The following is an 18,926-nucleotide window of genomic DNA, read 5'->3' as shown; positions in this document are numbered from 1 at the left end:
GATACAAAAAGATTTCCCAAGCTTTAAACATCCCAAGGAGCACTGTGCAAGCGATAATATTGAAATGGAAGGAGTATCAGACCACTGTAAATCTACCAAGACCTGGCCATCCCTCTAAACTTTCAGCTCATACAAGGAGACGACTGATCAGAGATGCAGCCAAGAGGCCCATGATCACTCTGGATGAACTGCAGAGATCTACAGCTGAGGTGGGAGACTCTGTCCATAGGACAACAATCAGTCGTATATTGCACAAATCTGGCCTTTATGGAAGAGTGGCAAGAAGAAAGCCATTTCTTAAAGATATCCATAAAAAGTGTTGTTTAAAGTTTGCCACAGGCCACCTGGGATACACACCAAACATGTGGAAGAAGGTGCTCTGGTCAGATGAAACCAAAATTGAACTTTTTGGCAACAATGCAAAACGTTATGTTTGGCGTAAAAGCAACACAGCTCATCACACTGAACACACCATCCCCACTGTCAAACATGGTGGTGGCAGCATCATGGTTTGGGCCTGCTTTTCTTCAGCAGGGACAGGGAAGATGGTTAAAATTGATGGGAAGATGGATGGAGCCAAATACAGGACCATTCTGGAAGAAAACCTGATGGAGTCTGCAAAAGACCTGAGACTGGGACGGAGATTTGTCTTCCAACAAGACAATGATCCAAAACATAAAGCAAAATCTACAATGGAATGGTTCAAAAATAAACATATCCAGGTGTTAGAATGGCCAAGTCAAAGTCCAGACCTGAATCCAATCGAGAATCTGTGGAAAGAACTGAAAACTGCTGTTCACAAATGCTCTCCATCCAACCTCACTGAGCTCGAGCTGTTTTGCAAGGAGGAATGGGAAAAAATGTCAGTCTCTCGATGTGCAAAACTGATAGAGACATACCCCAAGCGACTTACAGCTGTAATCGCAGCAAAAGGTGGCGCTACAAAGTATTAACTTAAGGGGGCTGAATAATTTTGCACGCCCAATTTTTCAGTTTTTGATTTGTTAAAAAAGTTTGAAATATCCAAGAAATGTCGTTCCACTTCATGATTGTGTCCCACTTGTTGTTGATTCTTCACAAAAAAATACAGTTTTATATCTTTGTTTGAAGCCTGAAATGTGGCAAAAGGTCGCAAAGTTCAAGGGGGCCGAATACTTTCGCAAGGCACTGTATATTCAAATACTTTTAGACTTTTTCTCAAGTAGTATTTTACTGGGTGACTTTCTCTTTTACTTGAGTCATTTTCTGTTAAGGTATCTTATACTTGAGTATAAGTAGACGATGGGGTACTTTTTCCACCACTGGTAGCGTCTGAAACTATTATGACCACTCTGGAAAGGTGAGACTCGAACACAATGGTGTACGACCCTCACGAGTGACACCCAACTCATCTGTAGGTAATCTGTACTTCTTTTGAATGAATGGAAGTACGAAGGGAGTTGTGCCTACACAAAATAGGGTTAAGCATGTATAAAAAAAAATGTGTATGTATTTCCTGAGCTTTCTTATATCTCCTAGATATAGGACAAGCATGTCATCCTTGTTTTCTTATGATGTATTGTTTTACTATCTTTTTTGCCATTTATGAATCTGTTATTTAATGTGTTTCTCTGGGCAATAGTAGTAAAGGCCAAATTCAATATTTGTGACTCACAACCTGGATTCGGTCTTATGTTGCATAATTTGAAATTGTGTTTTTTACATTGGATAAAAGTAGAGACTCAGAGCTACAAAATGGTATATCATACAGTGGATTTTTGAGGAACAATGGGAAAGTAATTCTGCTTTGAAAGTTGATAAACTTGTAAACTCACTTTTGAGAAAAGGGCCTTTGATTTTTTTGGTACCTACTGGAGAGCTCTCCTTTGTCTTCAACCATTTTGCGTTGTTCACACCCTTTTAAGCCAGCCCCGCCCATCTCTTTCAGGATTCACATATGTAGTCATGTGCTAAACTGTGACTAGAGCAGTAAATATTAAGACTAAAAGTAGTAGTAGCCTACAGTAAGGAAAAATTCCAGGTTAACAAAGTGTTCAGATAAAAAATATTAGATGATGCTTACCCAGACACACACAATTGATGGGGACATGTGAAATAAATGCAATAAACCCCCAGCCACATCCAGTGGTGGAAAAAGTACAACATTTTCATACTTGAGTAAATGTGAAATACCTTAATAGAAAATGGCAAAAGTAAAAGTCACACAGTAACATTCTACATTCTAACAGTATTTGGCTTTAAAAATACTTAAGTACATTTTTGCAATTCCATTTACTTTTTATACTTAAGTATCAAAAGAAAAAGTATAAATAATAAAAAATTCCTTCTATTAAACCAGACAGCCCAAATTGTTATTTTTATTGACAGATACCCAGGGGCACACTCCAACACGCAAACATAAATGACAAACAAAGCATTTGTGTTTAGTGAGTCTACCAAATTTAAATGCAGTAGCGGTGATCAGGGATATTCTCTTGATAAGTGTGTGAATTGGACAATTTTCCTGTCAAAATGTTACAAGTACTTTTGCATGTCAGGGAAAATGTCTGGAGTGAAATTAACATTATTTTATTTCAGAATGTAGTGAAGTAAAAGTTGCCAGAAATATAAATAGTAAAATAATGTACAGATACCCCCCAAAATACTGAAGTATTATGAGAGAATAATTGCAAGATTATTTTATAATATTGTAATTGCATCAAATGGTTGTTTTATGCAACAGAATAAGGGGTTGTTAGAACACGCATCTGTGTGTGTTCTACTGAAAGTGGGCCTCTGGGAGATTTAACACTGACAGTGGATTTACGATAAACCTAACAAGACCGCAATCCATAGCATGATTAGTGTCTGTGTGCCCGAATGGAGGGTACCAGGGAGAGATGCCTCTGGGGCAGACCCTGGTTTCTACAGAATGATACGTTTTTATAGCAGATCATGTCTGCTGTGAATTATAAGCATTTTTCACACAAATCTTAACCTTGTGACCCATTCCAAACATCTGTTTGTCATGTAGACCGAAGGGGGTGTCTTAGCTATAAAAGGCCATGGTATCTTTTGTCGTTGTGCTCTCAACGAATCGTGGGGGTGGGGGGTCGTTGAAGAGCTGCATTAATTAAATCATGTTTGATTGTCTTGAAGAAATCTAAGAGTCTCCTTTTGATTACAATAATTCCATAACAGTAGTACTTTAAAGTATTTTTACTGAAGGATTTTACACCACTGCCCAAATGCCTTCACACCAGTACATTAGCATACTTTATATACTGTTGCACACACACTTATCACATAGTATTCCATACATAAGTAAAGGCCATGCAACCGAAGTTGAAACCTAAGTGAGGTGCACATGTACAGCACATAAACAGATGCATTCGCAATATATTTATGTTTTGGACACTTGATACGGTCACATGTTGTGGTTTGTCACAAAATCATGTTATGACCACACATATCAATATTCATTTTATATATAAACATTTTGCTAACCAGAATAGAAAGAGGATTGGGAGGCCCCAGGGCACAACTGAGCAAGAGGACAAGTACATTAGTGTCTAGTTTGAGAAACAGAAGCCTCACAATTCCTTAACTGGCAGCTTCATTAGATAGTACCTGCAACACACCAGTCTCCACGTCAACAGTGAAGAGGTGACTCCGGGATGCTGGCCTTCTAGGCAGAGCTGCAAAGAAAAAGCCATATCTCAGACTGGCCAATAAAAATACAATATTAAGATGGGCAAAAGAGCACAGACACCGGACATAGGAACTCTGTTTATGTCTGTTGTTGAATCTTGTTATTTTTATACAAATATTTACACATGTTTAGTTTGCTGAAAATAAACCAGTTTCTTTTTTTGCTGAGTTTATACATATATATTTATGTAGTGTGTGTGTGTGTATATGTATGTGTGTAAATATACAGTGGGGACAACAAGTATTTGATACACTGCCGATTTGGCAGGTTTTCCGACTTACAAAGCATGTAGAGGTCTGTAATTTTTATCATAGGTACACAGAAAAACAGAAAAATCACAGAAAAATCCAGAAAATCACATTGTATGATTTTTAAGTATTAAATTTGCATTTTATTGTATGACATAAGCATTTGATCACCTACCAACCAGTAAGAATTCTGGCTCTCACAGACAGTTTTTCTTTAAGAAGCCCTCCTGTTCTCCACTCATTACCTGTATTAACTGCACCTGTTTGAACTTGTTACCTGTATAAAAGACACCTGTCCACACACTCAATCAAACAGACTCCAACCTCTCCACAATGGCCAAGACCAGAGAGCTGTGTAAGGACATCAGGGATACAATTGTAGACCTGCACAAGGCTGGGATGGGCTACAGGACAATAGGCAAGCAGCTTGGTGAGAAGGCAACAACTGTTGGCGCAATTATTAGAAAATGGAAGAAGTTCAAGATGACGGTCAATCACCCTCGGTCTGGGGCTCCATGCAAGATCTCACCTCGTGGGGCATCAATGATCATGAGGAAGGTGAGGGATCAGCCCAGAACTACACGGCAGAACCTGGTCAATGACCTGAAGAGATCTGGGACCACAGTCTCAAAGAAAACCATTAGTAACACACTATGCCGTCATGGATTAAAATCCTGCAGCGCACGCAAGGTCCCCCTGCTCAAGCCAGCGCATGTCCAGGCCGTCTGAAGTTTGCCAATGACCATCTGGATGATCCAGAGGAGGTCATGTGGTCTGATGAGACAAAAATAGAGCTTTTTTGGTCTGAACTCCACCCGCCGTGTTTGAAGGAAGAAGAAGGATGAGTACAACCCCAAGAACACCATCCCAACCGTGAAGCATGGAGGTGGAAACATCATTCTTTGGGGATGCTTTTCTGCGAAGGGGACAGGACGACTGCACCGTATTGAGGGGAGGATGGATGGGGCCATGTATTGCGAGATCTTGGCCAACAACCTCCTTCCCTCAGTATTGAAGATGGGTCGTGGCTGGGTCTTCCTGCATGACAACGACCCGAAACACACAGCCAGGGCAACTAAGGAGTGGCTCCGTAAGAAGCATCTCAAGGTCCTGGAGTGGCCTAGCCAGTCTCTAGACCTGAACCCAATAGAAAATCTTTGGAGGGAGCTGAAAGTCCGTATTGCCCAGCGACAGCCCCGAAACCTGAAGGATCTGGAGAAGGTCTGTATGGAGGAGTGGGCCATAATCCCTGCTGCAGTGTGTGCAAACCTGGTCAAGAACTATAGGAAACGTATGATCTCTGTAATTGCAAACAAAGGTTTCTGTACCAAATATTAAGTTCTGCTTTTCTGATGTATCAAATACTTATGTCATGCAATAAAATGCAAATGAATTACTTAAAAATCATACAATGTGATTTTCTGGATTTTTGTTTTAGATTCCGTCTCTCACAGTTGAAGTGTACCTTTGATTAAAAAAAATGACAGAGCTCTACATGCTTTGTAAGTAGAAAAACCTGCAAAATCGTTCTCCCCACTGTATGTAATCTTAGTAGTTTGAATACACCTCCAAGATCAAGGTTAGTAGGTATACTAGCATCAACTGTTTTTGTATTTATCAATGTATTCATTTAGTTGCTAGGTTCTGTGATATTGAACAAATTATATTCAAGTTCTGCTGGTAAGGTTGACTCTTGTCTGTTGTCACTGACTTGTGTTGTGTGTTACTCCCCAGTTGTTTGAGCTGGGGCCTGATGGTGGAGACCATGAGACAGATGGGGACCTCATGGCTGAGACTGACGTCCTGGCCTACGACTGCGCTGCCAGGGAGAAGTACGCCATGATGTTTGACGAGCCGGTGCTGCTGCAGCTTGGCTGGTGGTATGTGGCCTGGGCCCGGGTGTCTGGGCCCAGCTCAGATTGTGGCTCCCACGGACAGGCCACCATCACCACAGATGACAGGTACCTACTGGGGTCCATAGAAATACAATTACTTGAACAGAAATCCCCATTCCTCATTGTACATTGTGAATTATGTGAACCTACTCCTTTTTGCAGTGTGGTCTTTCAGTTCAAGAGTTCCAAGAAGTCAAACAACGGTACCGACGTGAATGCAGGTCAAATACCTCAGCTATTGTACAGGCAAGTCATTTTCCTACACTCCTAATGTTGCCTGATTTGTGACCCGTATATTGATGAACTTCAAGTAACCAACTTTATAATGGGAATGTAATGTGGTTGTTTTACTACTGCAGACTTCCGTCGAACGATAGCAGCACAGCCAAAGGGAAACAGCAGACCAGTGAGCCGGTTCACATCCTCAAACGCTCCTTCGCCCGAACCGTCTCAGTGGTACGTACCGTACGCTTGTGTTTCCCCTAGCTAGACTTGGTCCAAGATACCCCAGAATCAGAACACTGGCTTGTATGATAGCAATATTGAAACCAATTTTGTTCATCAGCCACCAAATGGAATAAATTTATTTAAACAGAGAGGAGGAGCTACCTGGACTGGTCCAATAAGAAACACTTATTTTAGTTTTCTGTTACAAAATGTTTGGAAAATGTTTCCATTGCATGCCCTATTGAACATCACCCTGGAGTGTAATATAGCATTTGTTAGGATGTAAGCTAGTTTCATGAATAGGTTGTAAAACTGTAGTAAACAGGTAATAAACATGCAGTAAAGTTGTCCTCCCCTCTCCCTGTAGGAGTGTTTTGAGTCCCTGCTGAGGATCCTCCACTGGAGCTGGACCACCCTGGTGCTGGGGGTGGAGGAGCTGAGAGGCCTGAAAGGCTTCCAGTACACGGCTACCCTGCTGGACCTGGAGCGTCTGCGCTTCGTAGGGACCTGCTGCCTTCGCCTGCTCCGTGTCTATATCTGTGAGATCTTCCCCATCTCTGGTAGGGTTACAGAGATGCATGTGCATTAACGTGTACACATACGTGGGTAGACATGGAAGTATGCATGTACTGTAGACACAGACACACAAACACAACCATTCAGGTGCTCATAGTAGTACACAGGTAACACACACAGGTAATACGCACACACACACACACACACAGGTAACACACCACACACACACACAGGTAGCAAAAATATGGAAATTATAGAAAAGACTAAATCAAGAATCCAAGTTGATACCAATGATTTTGCTACATTGAGAGACCTAACATAAGCGTTATAATAAAGGCTTATAGTTATAGCAAGTAATGAAAATACCCGTCAGCTTTAAGTAAAGTTTCTGAATGTAACAGTATCATATCCCTGTCCCTGGTTTAACCCCCTGGCTGCTGTCCTATTCCTGTTCCCCCCTCTTCCTCCTCACCAGCCAGCACCAAGGCGGTGGTGGAGGAGTCCAGCAAGCTGGCGGAGTGCTTGGGCAAGACCCGTAGTTTGCTCAAGAAGATCCTGTCAGAGGGCATGGACAACTGCCTGACCAAGCTGGACAACGACCCCCAGGGCTACCTCTCCCAGCCCCTCACCCTGCTGGAGGCCGTGCTGCAAGAGTGCCACAACACCTTCACCGCCTGCTTCCACTCCTTCTACCCCACGCCTGCGCTGCAGTGGGCCTGCCTCTGCGACTTGCTCAACTGCCTTGACCAGGTAGGTCTAAGAGAGAGGGAGCTCTGTGGACCAAGATTGTGGGTTCAACAGTAAGGTTGTTTGCTCAATTCCCACATGGACTGCATAGACTTACAGATGTGGTCAAATATATTGTCACCCTTGCACTTTACAATTGACTGAAATACAGCGGAATGTTGTGTTTTTTCTTTGATAAAATGGTAGAATGGCTATTTTTAGGCTCTTGCAATTTACCACAGGTGAAGTGAATTGCACAGTAAATGAGAATGATTGCCCCCTTTGGGACCGCATTTTTATTTATTTTATCCTTTTTGGGGGGGAGGGTACAGTATTCAAATTATTATAATTTCATATAATTAAATATATTTCCCATTCATTATTGTTCACATATACTGCATATTTGTATTGTTGTGGCAGCCAACACATACAACAAAACACATACTAAATATTGATCATGTTTATCATATTACAGAGTTTAAGTAATATTAAATACGTTATGTAAAGGAGAAGAAACTAAAATAAGCGGGCTGCCATTCCCCCAACCCCACCCAGCCAACATGTCTCCTCCATCCAACCACCCAGAAGACATCAGTGAATCCCAAACTTGCTCCTACCAACTCGCTCAGAGGGCCCTCCGTTGTCACGTGTTGCTGACGAAACTCACAAGGGTGACCTCCAGAGAGTGCCGATGGGCTCAGTAATCCCATCAACTTCAGGATGATGATGCAATTCATGTTTGACTTTTAAAAAAATAAACCGAGCATGAAATTGAAATGAACAAAGCCCCCTGTCATTTTACAAGCTATAAACCTCAGTAACAGTTAAATATTTAATTTGGGAGGTATTTAATCTGTTACATGTCAAGTCTTGAAATCAGACATAAACAAATGAATGTGACATAATTAGGCACACCTCTTCATTCTTTTGTATGAAGATGCGCAAACTCCAAACATATCGTGTCCCCTCAAATATTTCCCGGCACTGAGCAAATTTCAGGTCTGCTGAGCGTAAACAGGCTGTACCTGTTTTAAGTTATTTTTAACAATGGCCATGTAGGCTACTGTGGCTATTTGATGATCATAATGTGGAGTGGCCTACCGTCAAAAACAATGGAGAAAACGTGGTTGTTCTGTCATTCAGCCTACAGTAGCAGCGAATGTGTGATGTTCAGTGTAGGCCTACATTCCATGGGACTTTTGAAGAAAATAAATGTGCAGGGCTTGGCATTAACCTGTTTATCCACTTGTCCTTCAGACAAGGAGGTGACAGTGTTTTTGTTTGATGCAAGAAACCACTTTACAAAAAAAAAAAAAGTTATTATTCCCATACCATTATTACAGAGAATCAGAAAAATTATGCTAGCCTCTGCCGATAGGCTTGAATAAGCTAAGTAGCCAATCTCAAAATACAACACTGCCTCAACACTGCCTCAACACTGCCTCCTTCATTATAGCATGCAGGGAGCAGGTTTCAAACCCTCAACATTCTAGCCCGAAGTCCAGAACGATATCGACTGTGCCCAAATGTGTTAATTGTGGATGGGGCCGATTCTGTCTAAAAACACTTTCAATTGGAATTCTTAACATGGAAAGGGGAAAAAGTATTATTAGTTTTTAACAAGAGTAGCAGGATGGGCTATTAGCTGAAAAATAGACTATTCAACCTTTACTAAAGAATTGTCTGATAGTCGAGCTACGTGTGAACCCCCCTTCCCAACTTGCAACAAATCATTTTCAGGATCTAGAAAAAGCAGCTGAGATGCGCAATATGTTTCTAAGAAGAGGCTGTTCTCCACAATCTGTCGATAAGGCTCTTAATTTGGCATTGGGGAAAACACGAGATGAACTGCTACAAAAAAAGATCCGCTAAAGAACACTCTGTAATGTTCACAACCATATATACTTTGAACATGCGGAAAGTGGGAGATGCGGTCAAGAAACACTGGCATGTTTTATTTACGAGATAGATTGGTTCATGCCAACTGCCAGCCACAAAAGAAAATCAGACAGAACCATCCAGAGTTTCACCCTCCAGACATTATTTCCTAAAGGTCTTAATGATGAAATGCCTATGTATGTTATGTTGTACATTTGAACATGAATTATGCCCCTATTTCAGATTACTCTGACGTTTTTCATACACTGTACCCAATTTATGAAAACTTGCTTGGTTGGTCGATGTCCTGATTGTGGTTTCACAGATGTGTTTAATACGTTTTATGTACACTTTATTTGAATATTTATGAAATGCATATTGTTATATTTGGTAGCACTTATTTATTTTTCCTTTCGATGTGTGGAACGGACATGGGTGTGGCTAGGTCTACATAAGGTTGCTAATTTAAAAAACTCACAAAAGCTCTGACGAAGGCCGTGAGGCCGATGCGTAAAGCTTACTAAAAATCAGTGATACGATCAAGAGCAGTGGGCGGGTTCCTTCTTTTTCCTCATCTTATCCGGCTGTTGCCATGCACCTGCAAAAAAGATGGCTCAGATGTGCGAGCGCCTTTTTGAATTTTGGATTTGACTTTAAAAACAACAAGAGGGCTTAATTGGAGTATATTTCTTCAGAGCATAGACCTATATAACTTAACTGGCTGAGGTAGGCAATGAGGCTGAACAGCCTAATAGAAGTAGATGTTTTTTTTTAGTAAGCCTACTTACAATTGCAACTGGTCAAAAATGTTGCATCCGACATAAAACAATAATTTAAAGAAAAAAAGTCTGCACGATCAAATTAAAACGAAAGCGCACATTTGTAATTCACAAACTCTCAAAGTAATTGGAGAGGTAGATACAAATTATGTGTGACATTGTGGTTACAATAAAGAATGTAGCCCATCATGCAAATTGTTCCTATTAGCAGGACAATACTCTTTTTATAGCCCAGCTACTGTTGTGAAAATCCCTCAACTTGAAATCTATTCAATGCTTAAGTACTCTCTAGTGTTACATTTCTAACTCAAAACAGCATTTCTTAATCAACCTCTTTATGCTTTCGTTAATCTTCTTGATCTTGCTTTTTTTCTGTAGCAATTCTGAGCAAATTGTTCAAGGGCCACAGTTGATTCGTCTGTGAAGATGACATTATTGAATGTCTCGCCAGCTTTGATCTGGGCCTGCAGGATGCACATTTATTTGTTTGTCAGACGAATCATTTCGGTCATAACTACAGAACAGTATTAAACAAGCGAACACACATGGTTAATGTTCTGAGAATTAAAAAAAAAAATATATATATATATATATATAAAACATTTCTTATGAAGCCGTGACGCCCGCAGATTACAGATTGCCTTTGCCGATCGCTCATAATCTTCATTCATCAGTGAGTCAATGGCTTGAATAGTCATTGCCTCACTCACGTGTTGAAAAGGAACGAGATGGAGTCACGATCCATGCCAGGCACACCTGTGAGCTCTGGAACTCCACCTTTGACAGGCAGAGTCAACATACAGAACGTGGCAGGTTCGTCGGGTTTTTGGTTCACCCTGACATTTCCATTCCTCTTCTGACAACAGAACTTGACTAACTGCTCACCAGGCACAGCAAGGGTCGCCCGGACCGTTATGCTGTTCTGCTATTCAAAGGATGTGTAACCGAAGAGCGATACCACGAGTTGTGAACAGAATACATAGCCTTCCCTCTGTGGCTGTCTATTTCAGCATCCATTCGCGCTGCTCTGAGACAAGCATGGAGAAACGAAAATGTTCTAATATTCCATGATATTCTTAAGATATGTGTTGACTGAATATAAGTGATGTCTGTTAAATAATCAAGGTAGGTTTCTCCAGAAATAAATAATTCTAAATAACTGGCTTTATTTACAAATTAGTGAGAATGTCTTCCTTTTTCTTGCTCACTCTGGGTTAAATGAAAACGAAATCTTCAAAATATTGTTACTTTTTCAACAAAGTGATTATTAATAATTCATTTAGAATGATATAAAAGCCCCTTAGGATCTGTGAGAATATCTAACGGATAATGCCCCTTAGATATTAATATAGTCCTCCAATCCTGTAAATGTAATTATTGGTGGAGAGTCGCATCATAAAAAAAAAAAATGTTTTTAGCTAAATATCTACTGAATCCTGGACATCACTTAGAACAGCGCCATATTTTCCATTCCATCCTAACAGAATCCCAGAGGGTTTTTTGTTTTTCATGGAATAGAAACACCATAATATTAATCAAATGAATTAAGCACCAGTCAAAAGTTTGGACACCTACTCATTTCAGGATTTTTACTTTTTTCTATGTTGTAGAATAATAGTGAAGACATCACAACTGTAGCAGGTGTTGCCCATAATGCACATGTTTCCTATTAGCAGGACAATAGACTTTTATAACCCAGAATTGTTGTGAAAATCCCTTAACTTGCAATGTATTCGATGCTTAAGTACTCTAAAGTGTTACGTTTCTACATCAAAACAGCAGCACAGTATTTCTTCAACAACATCTTTATGTTTTCGTTAATAAAATAAAATAACGAGAAATAGACATTCAAATGCGTGTGTTTATTTTTCACTTAATCTCTATTTAGGTATTGGTTAGACAAGAATTAGAAAATTAGGGTGCAGAAATGTTACGCGCTTAGTGTAACCTTTAACCTTTAACGAGGCAAGTCAGTTATGAACAAATTCTTATTTACAAGGACAGCCTACTCCTTCCTCGTAAATAGCCCAGTACTGCACTGCCGACCATCATTTTCTGTTTCAGCAAGTACCAGTCAAAAGTTTGGACACACCTACTCATTCCAGGATTTTTCTAGATTTTTACTATTTTCTACATTGTAGAATAATAGGGAAGAGATCACTAGGATGATCAATGAAAACAGGATGCACCTGAGCTCAATTTCGAGTCTCATAGCAAAGGGTCTGAGTACTTATGTAAATAAGGTATTTGTTTTGGGTTTTTAATACATTTAAATACCTGTTTTTCACTTTGTCATTCTGGGTTATTGTGTGTAGACTGATGAGGAAATAATTAATTTAATAAATTAAAAGTCTAGGGGTCTGAATACTTTCCGAAGGCACTGTATGCAACATTAACCAATTAAAAACAGTACTGTAGCAATGAGGTTTGTGCAGTAAGGTATAGGCCCAAAACATTATCACCACATATGGGCTTTGCTTGAATAGCTTGCACTGTTGTTTGGGCCATTTAAAAAATATATATACTTCAAAATTTGAGGTAGGCTATATGATCACCCGGTAAAAGATTGTTATACATGTTTGTATTACTTGTGAAGCATAGCTGAGTGAGCATACATTTAAATAATTCGCTTTTTGTTTTTATTTTACTGGGCTGATGATGCCTGCATCTGATGGTCAGTCTCAGCGGAGGGATAGAACAGCAGACTGTGTCAGCCTCTCACCATCCCTCCACTCTCCCTTTCCTCTGCTGACACTGACCAAAAAGGGACACCGTCTTCCAGCTGATGGTGAAACTTGAGTCGCACCGCATTCAGAAACTAAGTAAAATATTCTTTGACATTAACAAAGACCCAAGCCGCTAATAATAACGCAAGCCTATAGATACACTTAACAACTCATTCATTTCTGCTGCAGTGCTTGTTGTAGCGCTGAGTGGAAATAGGAAGAACCGCTTATAAAAGTGTTGAATACAAAGTGAACTCACTCATTAAAACAGCATCTCTTTGCTGTATTCGTTGACAGTCTCTCTCAAGTAATGTTTTTAAATGTTTTCAAATCTCACAGTATCAACTTATAACTTTCGTTATTGCTGACACGGTCACCTGAACCATCCGATTGGCCAGCGGTAGGCCTATAGTGCACTTGATTTGCTCTCTGGGCCTGCTGGGAAGGTATAGTTTGTATCTTCAGACGCATGAAATGGACAAAGTTAGACGCACAAGTATCATACACCCCAAAAATACTAACCTCCCCTGTTATTGTCATGGTGATATGATATTTGTACGTCTAACTTTCTCACTCATCATTATTCACGATTCGTTCAGGATTATCCGTAATCATGGCAGCATCCACATTAATGTGGAATTGTTTAGAAGCATTATATTCTTATTTACAATAAAAGTGACTCCAAATGCATCCACTTGAATGTAGAAGTGTTTAGAAAAATATTATATTCTTATTTGCAACAAAAGTGACAGAATACATTCTTTACAATTAATTTCTATTGGGCAGAAAATAATCTGAAACACAACCAAAACAAAGAGCAAATGCATCCAACAAATGTGTATCATTTCAAATCCAAAGTGCTGGAGTACAGAGCCAAAACATCAGAAAATGTGTCACTGTCCCATTACTTTTGGAGCTCACTGTATTAGTACATATATACTGTATCTTGGTTGCCATTTCAATTGCTCATCTAAGCTTTTGTGTACAAAAATAAGAAAATACATAGCTAATGATAAGTTAAGGTCAAATGCATTCTGGCTCTAGTTATCGCATCTCTTTAGTGAAAGTTTACCACCTCACCCACCCTTCTTTCCCTTCTCCCATTTACCAGGACATTGCCGAGGCCAATTTCCGCACATCGAGCAGCCGACTGTTAGCGGCGGTGATGTCTGCGCTGTGCAACACATCAGTCAAGCTGACGTCCATCTTGCCCATTGCGTACGACGGCGAAGTGCTGCTGCGCTCGCTGGTCAAACAGGTCAGCACGGAGAACGACTCTGCGCTCGCCCATCGCTTCCCCCTGCTGGTTGCACACATGGAGAAACTCAGCCACGTGAGTAAACAGCAAAGGCAGTGAAATTTTGACAATGTCTGACCAATGAGGACCCTTATTCAAAAAGAGCCTCCCAGTAGGAGTGCTGATCTGGTTTCAGTTCCCTGGATCCATATCTTATTAATTATTATCTAAAAAGCAACATTTACATCAGCACTCCTACTCCAATAGTTTTTGTGAATATCCCATAACTAGCACAGGAGTTAGCCATATAGCTTAACCTATTTTACTGTTGTAATACTCACCTATTAAAATGTGTTATCATTGAAATGGACATGTAACCTCTGTCTCTTGATTTCCCATGTTGTGCTTATCATGTAGAATTTGATAGATTCAGTGGATTTGTCTTTAAAAAAAATATATATATATATAATCAGAGAAGACACAGTTGCTGACCTTACTCGATGTTGTTAAACTTTCTCTCTTTTCTCCTCTCCCCCTTTCAGACGGAGGAGAACCTGATGGGGATGACAAGTTTCAGGGAGGTTCTCGAGAAGATGCTGGTGATTGTAGTGCTGCCAGTGAGAAAGAGCCTGAGAAAGGAGGTGGAGCTCTTCTCTCCCCACCTGGTCTCCAACACCTGTGGCCTGCTGGCCAGCATAGTCTCTGAGCTCACAGCCTCTGCACTGGGCTCCGAGGTAAAGAACAGACACGAGCAGGCATGCCGGCACACACCCACAGACCCACCAATCCTCCTCCAAGACACACACTCTGATGGTTTATGTCTGAAGACAAAAGTCAATGTTTGTGTTGTTTAGGATTTCATTCATTACCAGGTTGTGCCTGTTCAGGGATTGAACAGGACATTGATATTGACAGCCATTAAACAATCTATTCCTGTTAATAGGTTGGCTAGATTCGTAATGGAATCAACCTTCCCCAAATTTAGACCTTACTCCAGTCCAAATATAGCTCTCTGTTGGGGTTGAGAAGTCATTCAGTTGAGGTATTCGCCATTTACAGTGTGTTCTATTCCTCCCTACCTCAATCTGTATGGTTTCTTAGCTATTCTAATATTCAAGGTTAATAAAATCAAATGTTCTCCAAATATACATAACATTTAAATGTTATGCTACATGCAGTATATGCATCAATATATTTGTTGAAAACTATTCAATCAAAATGGAGGAAGCTAAAAAAAATTGCAGAATTACTTTTCTTGTTTACAAGATGCTGAGTCGCTTCGGGGAGTGACGTCTCTCACTCTGTCCATCCACACGTCTGTCCCTCTGTCCATCCACTTTTCCGTCTGTTTCGCTCTACCCTGCTTTCTCAACATTCAATCTCAATCACTCTGGCACCCTGCAGTTCAACCGTCATGACAACAGCCCCAGCCGCCACAGTTGTTCTAAATCCATTGTTCATGTTGTCAAGGAAACTTCTGTTCTCCCTATAGGGACTTGGGCCTGGTTGCATAAAACATCTTAGTTAATTTTCCCCTTATCCTTTCCCTTAAAGTTTCCTTAACTTTAAGTCAGTTGCACAATTTTTTTAAGGTGAATTCCCCCTTAACTACTTCATTCAGTATGGATATCAATGTAAACAGCATTTGTGGAGGTGATTGTTGCTTTCATCTCCCCTGGTTAAAAAAGGAAAACATCAACCAGCTAGCTACTTAGCTAAACAATGGAATATCCACAGCGACAAAGCTAGCTTGCTACTTAGCGAGCTACTCTGTAAGCTAGCTTGAAGTGATAGAAAGTAATATAAACTATTTCAGAAAAAAGTAACTACATAAAATGTAGTTTATCTTCTGAAGCAATTTGGTTATCCTGTCTTGATTGTAAAAATAATTTTTACAATCTCGAAACGTAAATGCAATCTCTTTGACGAGACCTTTATTCAGTGAATCCAATGAAGTATGCCCTTAAATAAGGGAATATTTGAGGGGCTCTATGCAACACCCTTAAACAATTACCTTAGGTAAGGGAAAATTATTCCTTAAGTGAAACACTTTTGGTGTTTTATACAACCGGGTCCTGGATATCCATGTAACAACCACAGACAGGCTATCTCTGGCCACATAGGTGTGGACATAGATCAGGACATCCTCGTAGTAGGGATGGCACAATTACATATAACTGTGTAACTGATGGTTATGGATTTTATTTTGTGGAAAGAAGAGCTGACTGAAGATGGGACGGCCGGGAATTTGAGCGGTTGAGTGTTTCTGCGATAACATGGACTCTTACAGTAACATGGACATGAAACTTAGTTGCTCCGTGCTGAAACACATGAGGTATAGTAGCAATCAAGTCTTAGGTTGCCTAGGCAACACCCCCTTGCTACAGCAGCAGCAAATGCATTGAGGAATGGAGGGGAGGAGAAAATGTGCGTCTTAAAAATGTAATATATATATTATTTTTCTTTGCTATTTAAACGGTTATTACGGTGACCGCAGTAATTTGGCTGACCAATAAGTCTTCCAAAGTTTCATAACTGCCACAGCCCTACCTCGTTGTTTTTGTTTCTGAATGTTTCTGTGTGTTGGCCAACATCATGGTCAGCGAGGTTGCTTCATACATTGTCTTGTACAATATCAATGGAATGCCCCTGCTGATGTTTATTCATCTCAGTACTACTACCTGGTAGACTTGTGTAGCGATCTAATGAATAACACAAAGTTGGCAGATTTAAGTCTTAATGGCATCATTTGCTGGTTGTTAACATGTTTTTAGAACCAATTGGTCTCTGTTACAACCAGGTAAAGACCTATTTTTCATGACAAGGTCAAGATGTCATGGGAAAGAAGTAATATGTGGTTATTGTCAGGTCAGATTAGAACCAGATAAATACATATATTTCTGGCTGCTAAAATGATGTAAACAAAACGCCCTTATACAACCACTACATGACCTAACCATGAGGATATAAAAACGGTATAAAATACATAATCACTTGTCTCTTCGTCTCACCCAGGTGGACGGTCTAAACTCGCTTCACTCTGTGAAGTCCACTCCCAATCGCTTCACCAAGATGAGCCAGGGCCGCAGCTGGAACACGGGCAACGGCTCTCCAGATGCCATCTGTCTGACAGTGGACAAGCCCGGCGTGGTGCTGGTGGGCTTCTGTGTCTATGGTGGCGGGGGCATCCATGAGTATGAGTTGGAGGTGCTCGCTGATGACGTAAGAGTTTTATATATCAAATCAAATTTCAAATCAAATGTATTTATATAGCCCTTCTTACATCAGCTGATATATCAAAGTGCTGTACAGAAACCCAGCCTAAAACCCCAAACGGCAAGCATTGCAGGTGTAGGGGAGGAGGGATATTCAATGCCTGCTTTTTAATTTGTTTTACCCATCTACCAATAGGTTCCCTTCTTTGCGTGACATTGGAAAATCACCCTGGTCTTTGTGGTCAAATCTGTGTTTGAAATGAACTGCTCGACTGAGGGACCTTACAGATAATTGTTTGTGTGGGTTAAAGAGATGTGGTAGTTATTCAAAAATCATGTTAAACACTATTGCACACAGTGAGTCCATGAAACATGTTATTTGACATGTTATTTGTTAAGCAAATTTGTGCTCCTGAACTTGTTTAGGCTTGCCATAACAAAGGGGTTGAGTACTTATTGACTCAAGCCTTTTAAGCTTTTCATTTTTTATTAATTTGTAACTATTTCGAAAACCATAATTTCACTTTGACATTATGGGGTGTTGTGTGTAGGCCAGTGATGACAAAATCTAAATGTCATCCATTTCCAAGTCAAGGGGTGTGAATACTTGCTGAAGGCACTGTAGCTAATTAAATGTCCATTAGTCTGTTTAATTCTCGTATCTTCACATTTTCGTGAACTAAAATTAAAACTAATGTATTTTTTAAACTTTTTTTTTTAAATATAAAAGTCATCGATTAAATTCACTTGTATTTAACCTGGAATTCCCTTGAAATAAAAAAATAAAAATGGAGGGAGGCCTTTTCTCTCATCTCTATACTATAATTTTTTTGTCGTTGTTACATTTAGCTCAGGTAGTCCTCAAGCACAATCTTAAACATGCTTTGTATCTAATCCAGCAGTAACAAGTTCAATTCAGGGCAGTCTACAACTTTTCAAAGACAAAGTGTGTATATTGGTATTCATTGCGATTCATTTTCCTAAAGCCACTGACCATCTCTTTTGGTTCTTGGCTTGTATTTGAGTTTAAGCTACCTCAGGAGTTCTTCTTTCTTACCACGTCTCTCCTTTCTCTCTTTCCCCTCTTCTTCCCCTCCAGGCCCAGACAGAGCACCCCGGGGACTCGGCCCACACCCATAGGTGGACGTCTCTGGAGCTGGTCAAGGGAACCTACAGCACCGATGACTCCCCCAGCGACATTGCCGAGATACGCCTCGACAAGGCCGTGCCACTCAAGGTACACAGGACTAAAATGATGTGCCCTATACATACATATCTATTCATCTATCTAACCATATGTATGCCAGGGTTTCCATTAGGATAATGTGGCTCCGGACAACTAGACGGGAAGATTTTAATTCACCGGCCATTTGAGAAATTGACCGGATCCATATGCATTTGGTGCATAAACCATTAGGGTGGTCACCAATGGTAATGGTGCTCAGAATGACATAAATCACATTTAGTTTATGGTATTGCATCTTAACAGATCTTGCAACTCTGAAAGAAGCAGCCAATAAAACATAATTTTCAAACATTTGCCAAAATGTATTTTGCGGTTAAACAGC

General features: G+C 40.2%; 1 protein-coding gene across 41 annotated transcripts in view; it reads left to right on the top strand.

Annotated features, from left to right (window-relative positions):
* LOC110519948 (E3 ubiquitin-protein ligase MYCBP2) overlaps positions 1-18,926 on the top strand; it is a 344,341-nt gene that overhangs the window by 188,124 nt on the left and 137,291 nt on the right. For all 41 annotated transcript variants that reach the window (XR_016494672.1, XR_016494675.1, XR_016494673.1 and 38 more), the window contains 9 exons: positions 5,674-5,900; positions 5,997-6,080; positions 6,194-6,290; positions 6,649-6,841; positions 7,273-7,547; positions 14,018-14,239; positions 14,686-14,877; positions 17,159-17,365; positions 18,458-18,595. Coding sequence is in view for 37 of the 41 variants with exons in the window: in XM_090229470.1 (XP_090085596.1) it covers positions 5,674-5,900; positions 5,997-6,080; positions 6,194-6,290; positions 6,649-6,841; positions 7,273-7,547; positions 14,018-14,239; positions 14,686-14,877; positions 17,159-17,365; positions 18,458-18,595 (1,635 nt within the window). In the remaining 4 variants the exon portion in view is untranslated. The remainder of the gene's footprint in view (positions 1-5,673; positions 5,901-5,996; positions 6,081-6,193; positions 6,291-6,648; positions 6,842-7,272; positions 7,548-14,017; positions 14,240-14,685; positions 14,878-17,158; positions 17,366-18,457; positions 18,596-18,926) is intronic.

Source organism: Oncorhynchus mykiss, chromosome 3 (genome assembly GCF_057628025.1).
Source record: "Oncorhynchus mykiss isolate SJ-2025 chromosome 3, ASM5762802v1, whole genome shotgun sequence".
NCBI lineage: Eukaryota > Metazoa > Chordata > Actinopteri > Salmoniformes > Salmonidae > Oncorhynchus > Oncorhynchus mykiss.
The sequence above is the reverse complement of the archived record's forward strand: the minus strand, read 5'-3'. Positions and strand labels throughout refer to the sequence as shown.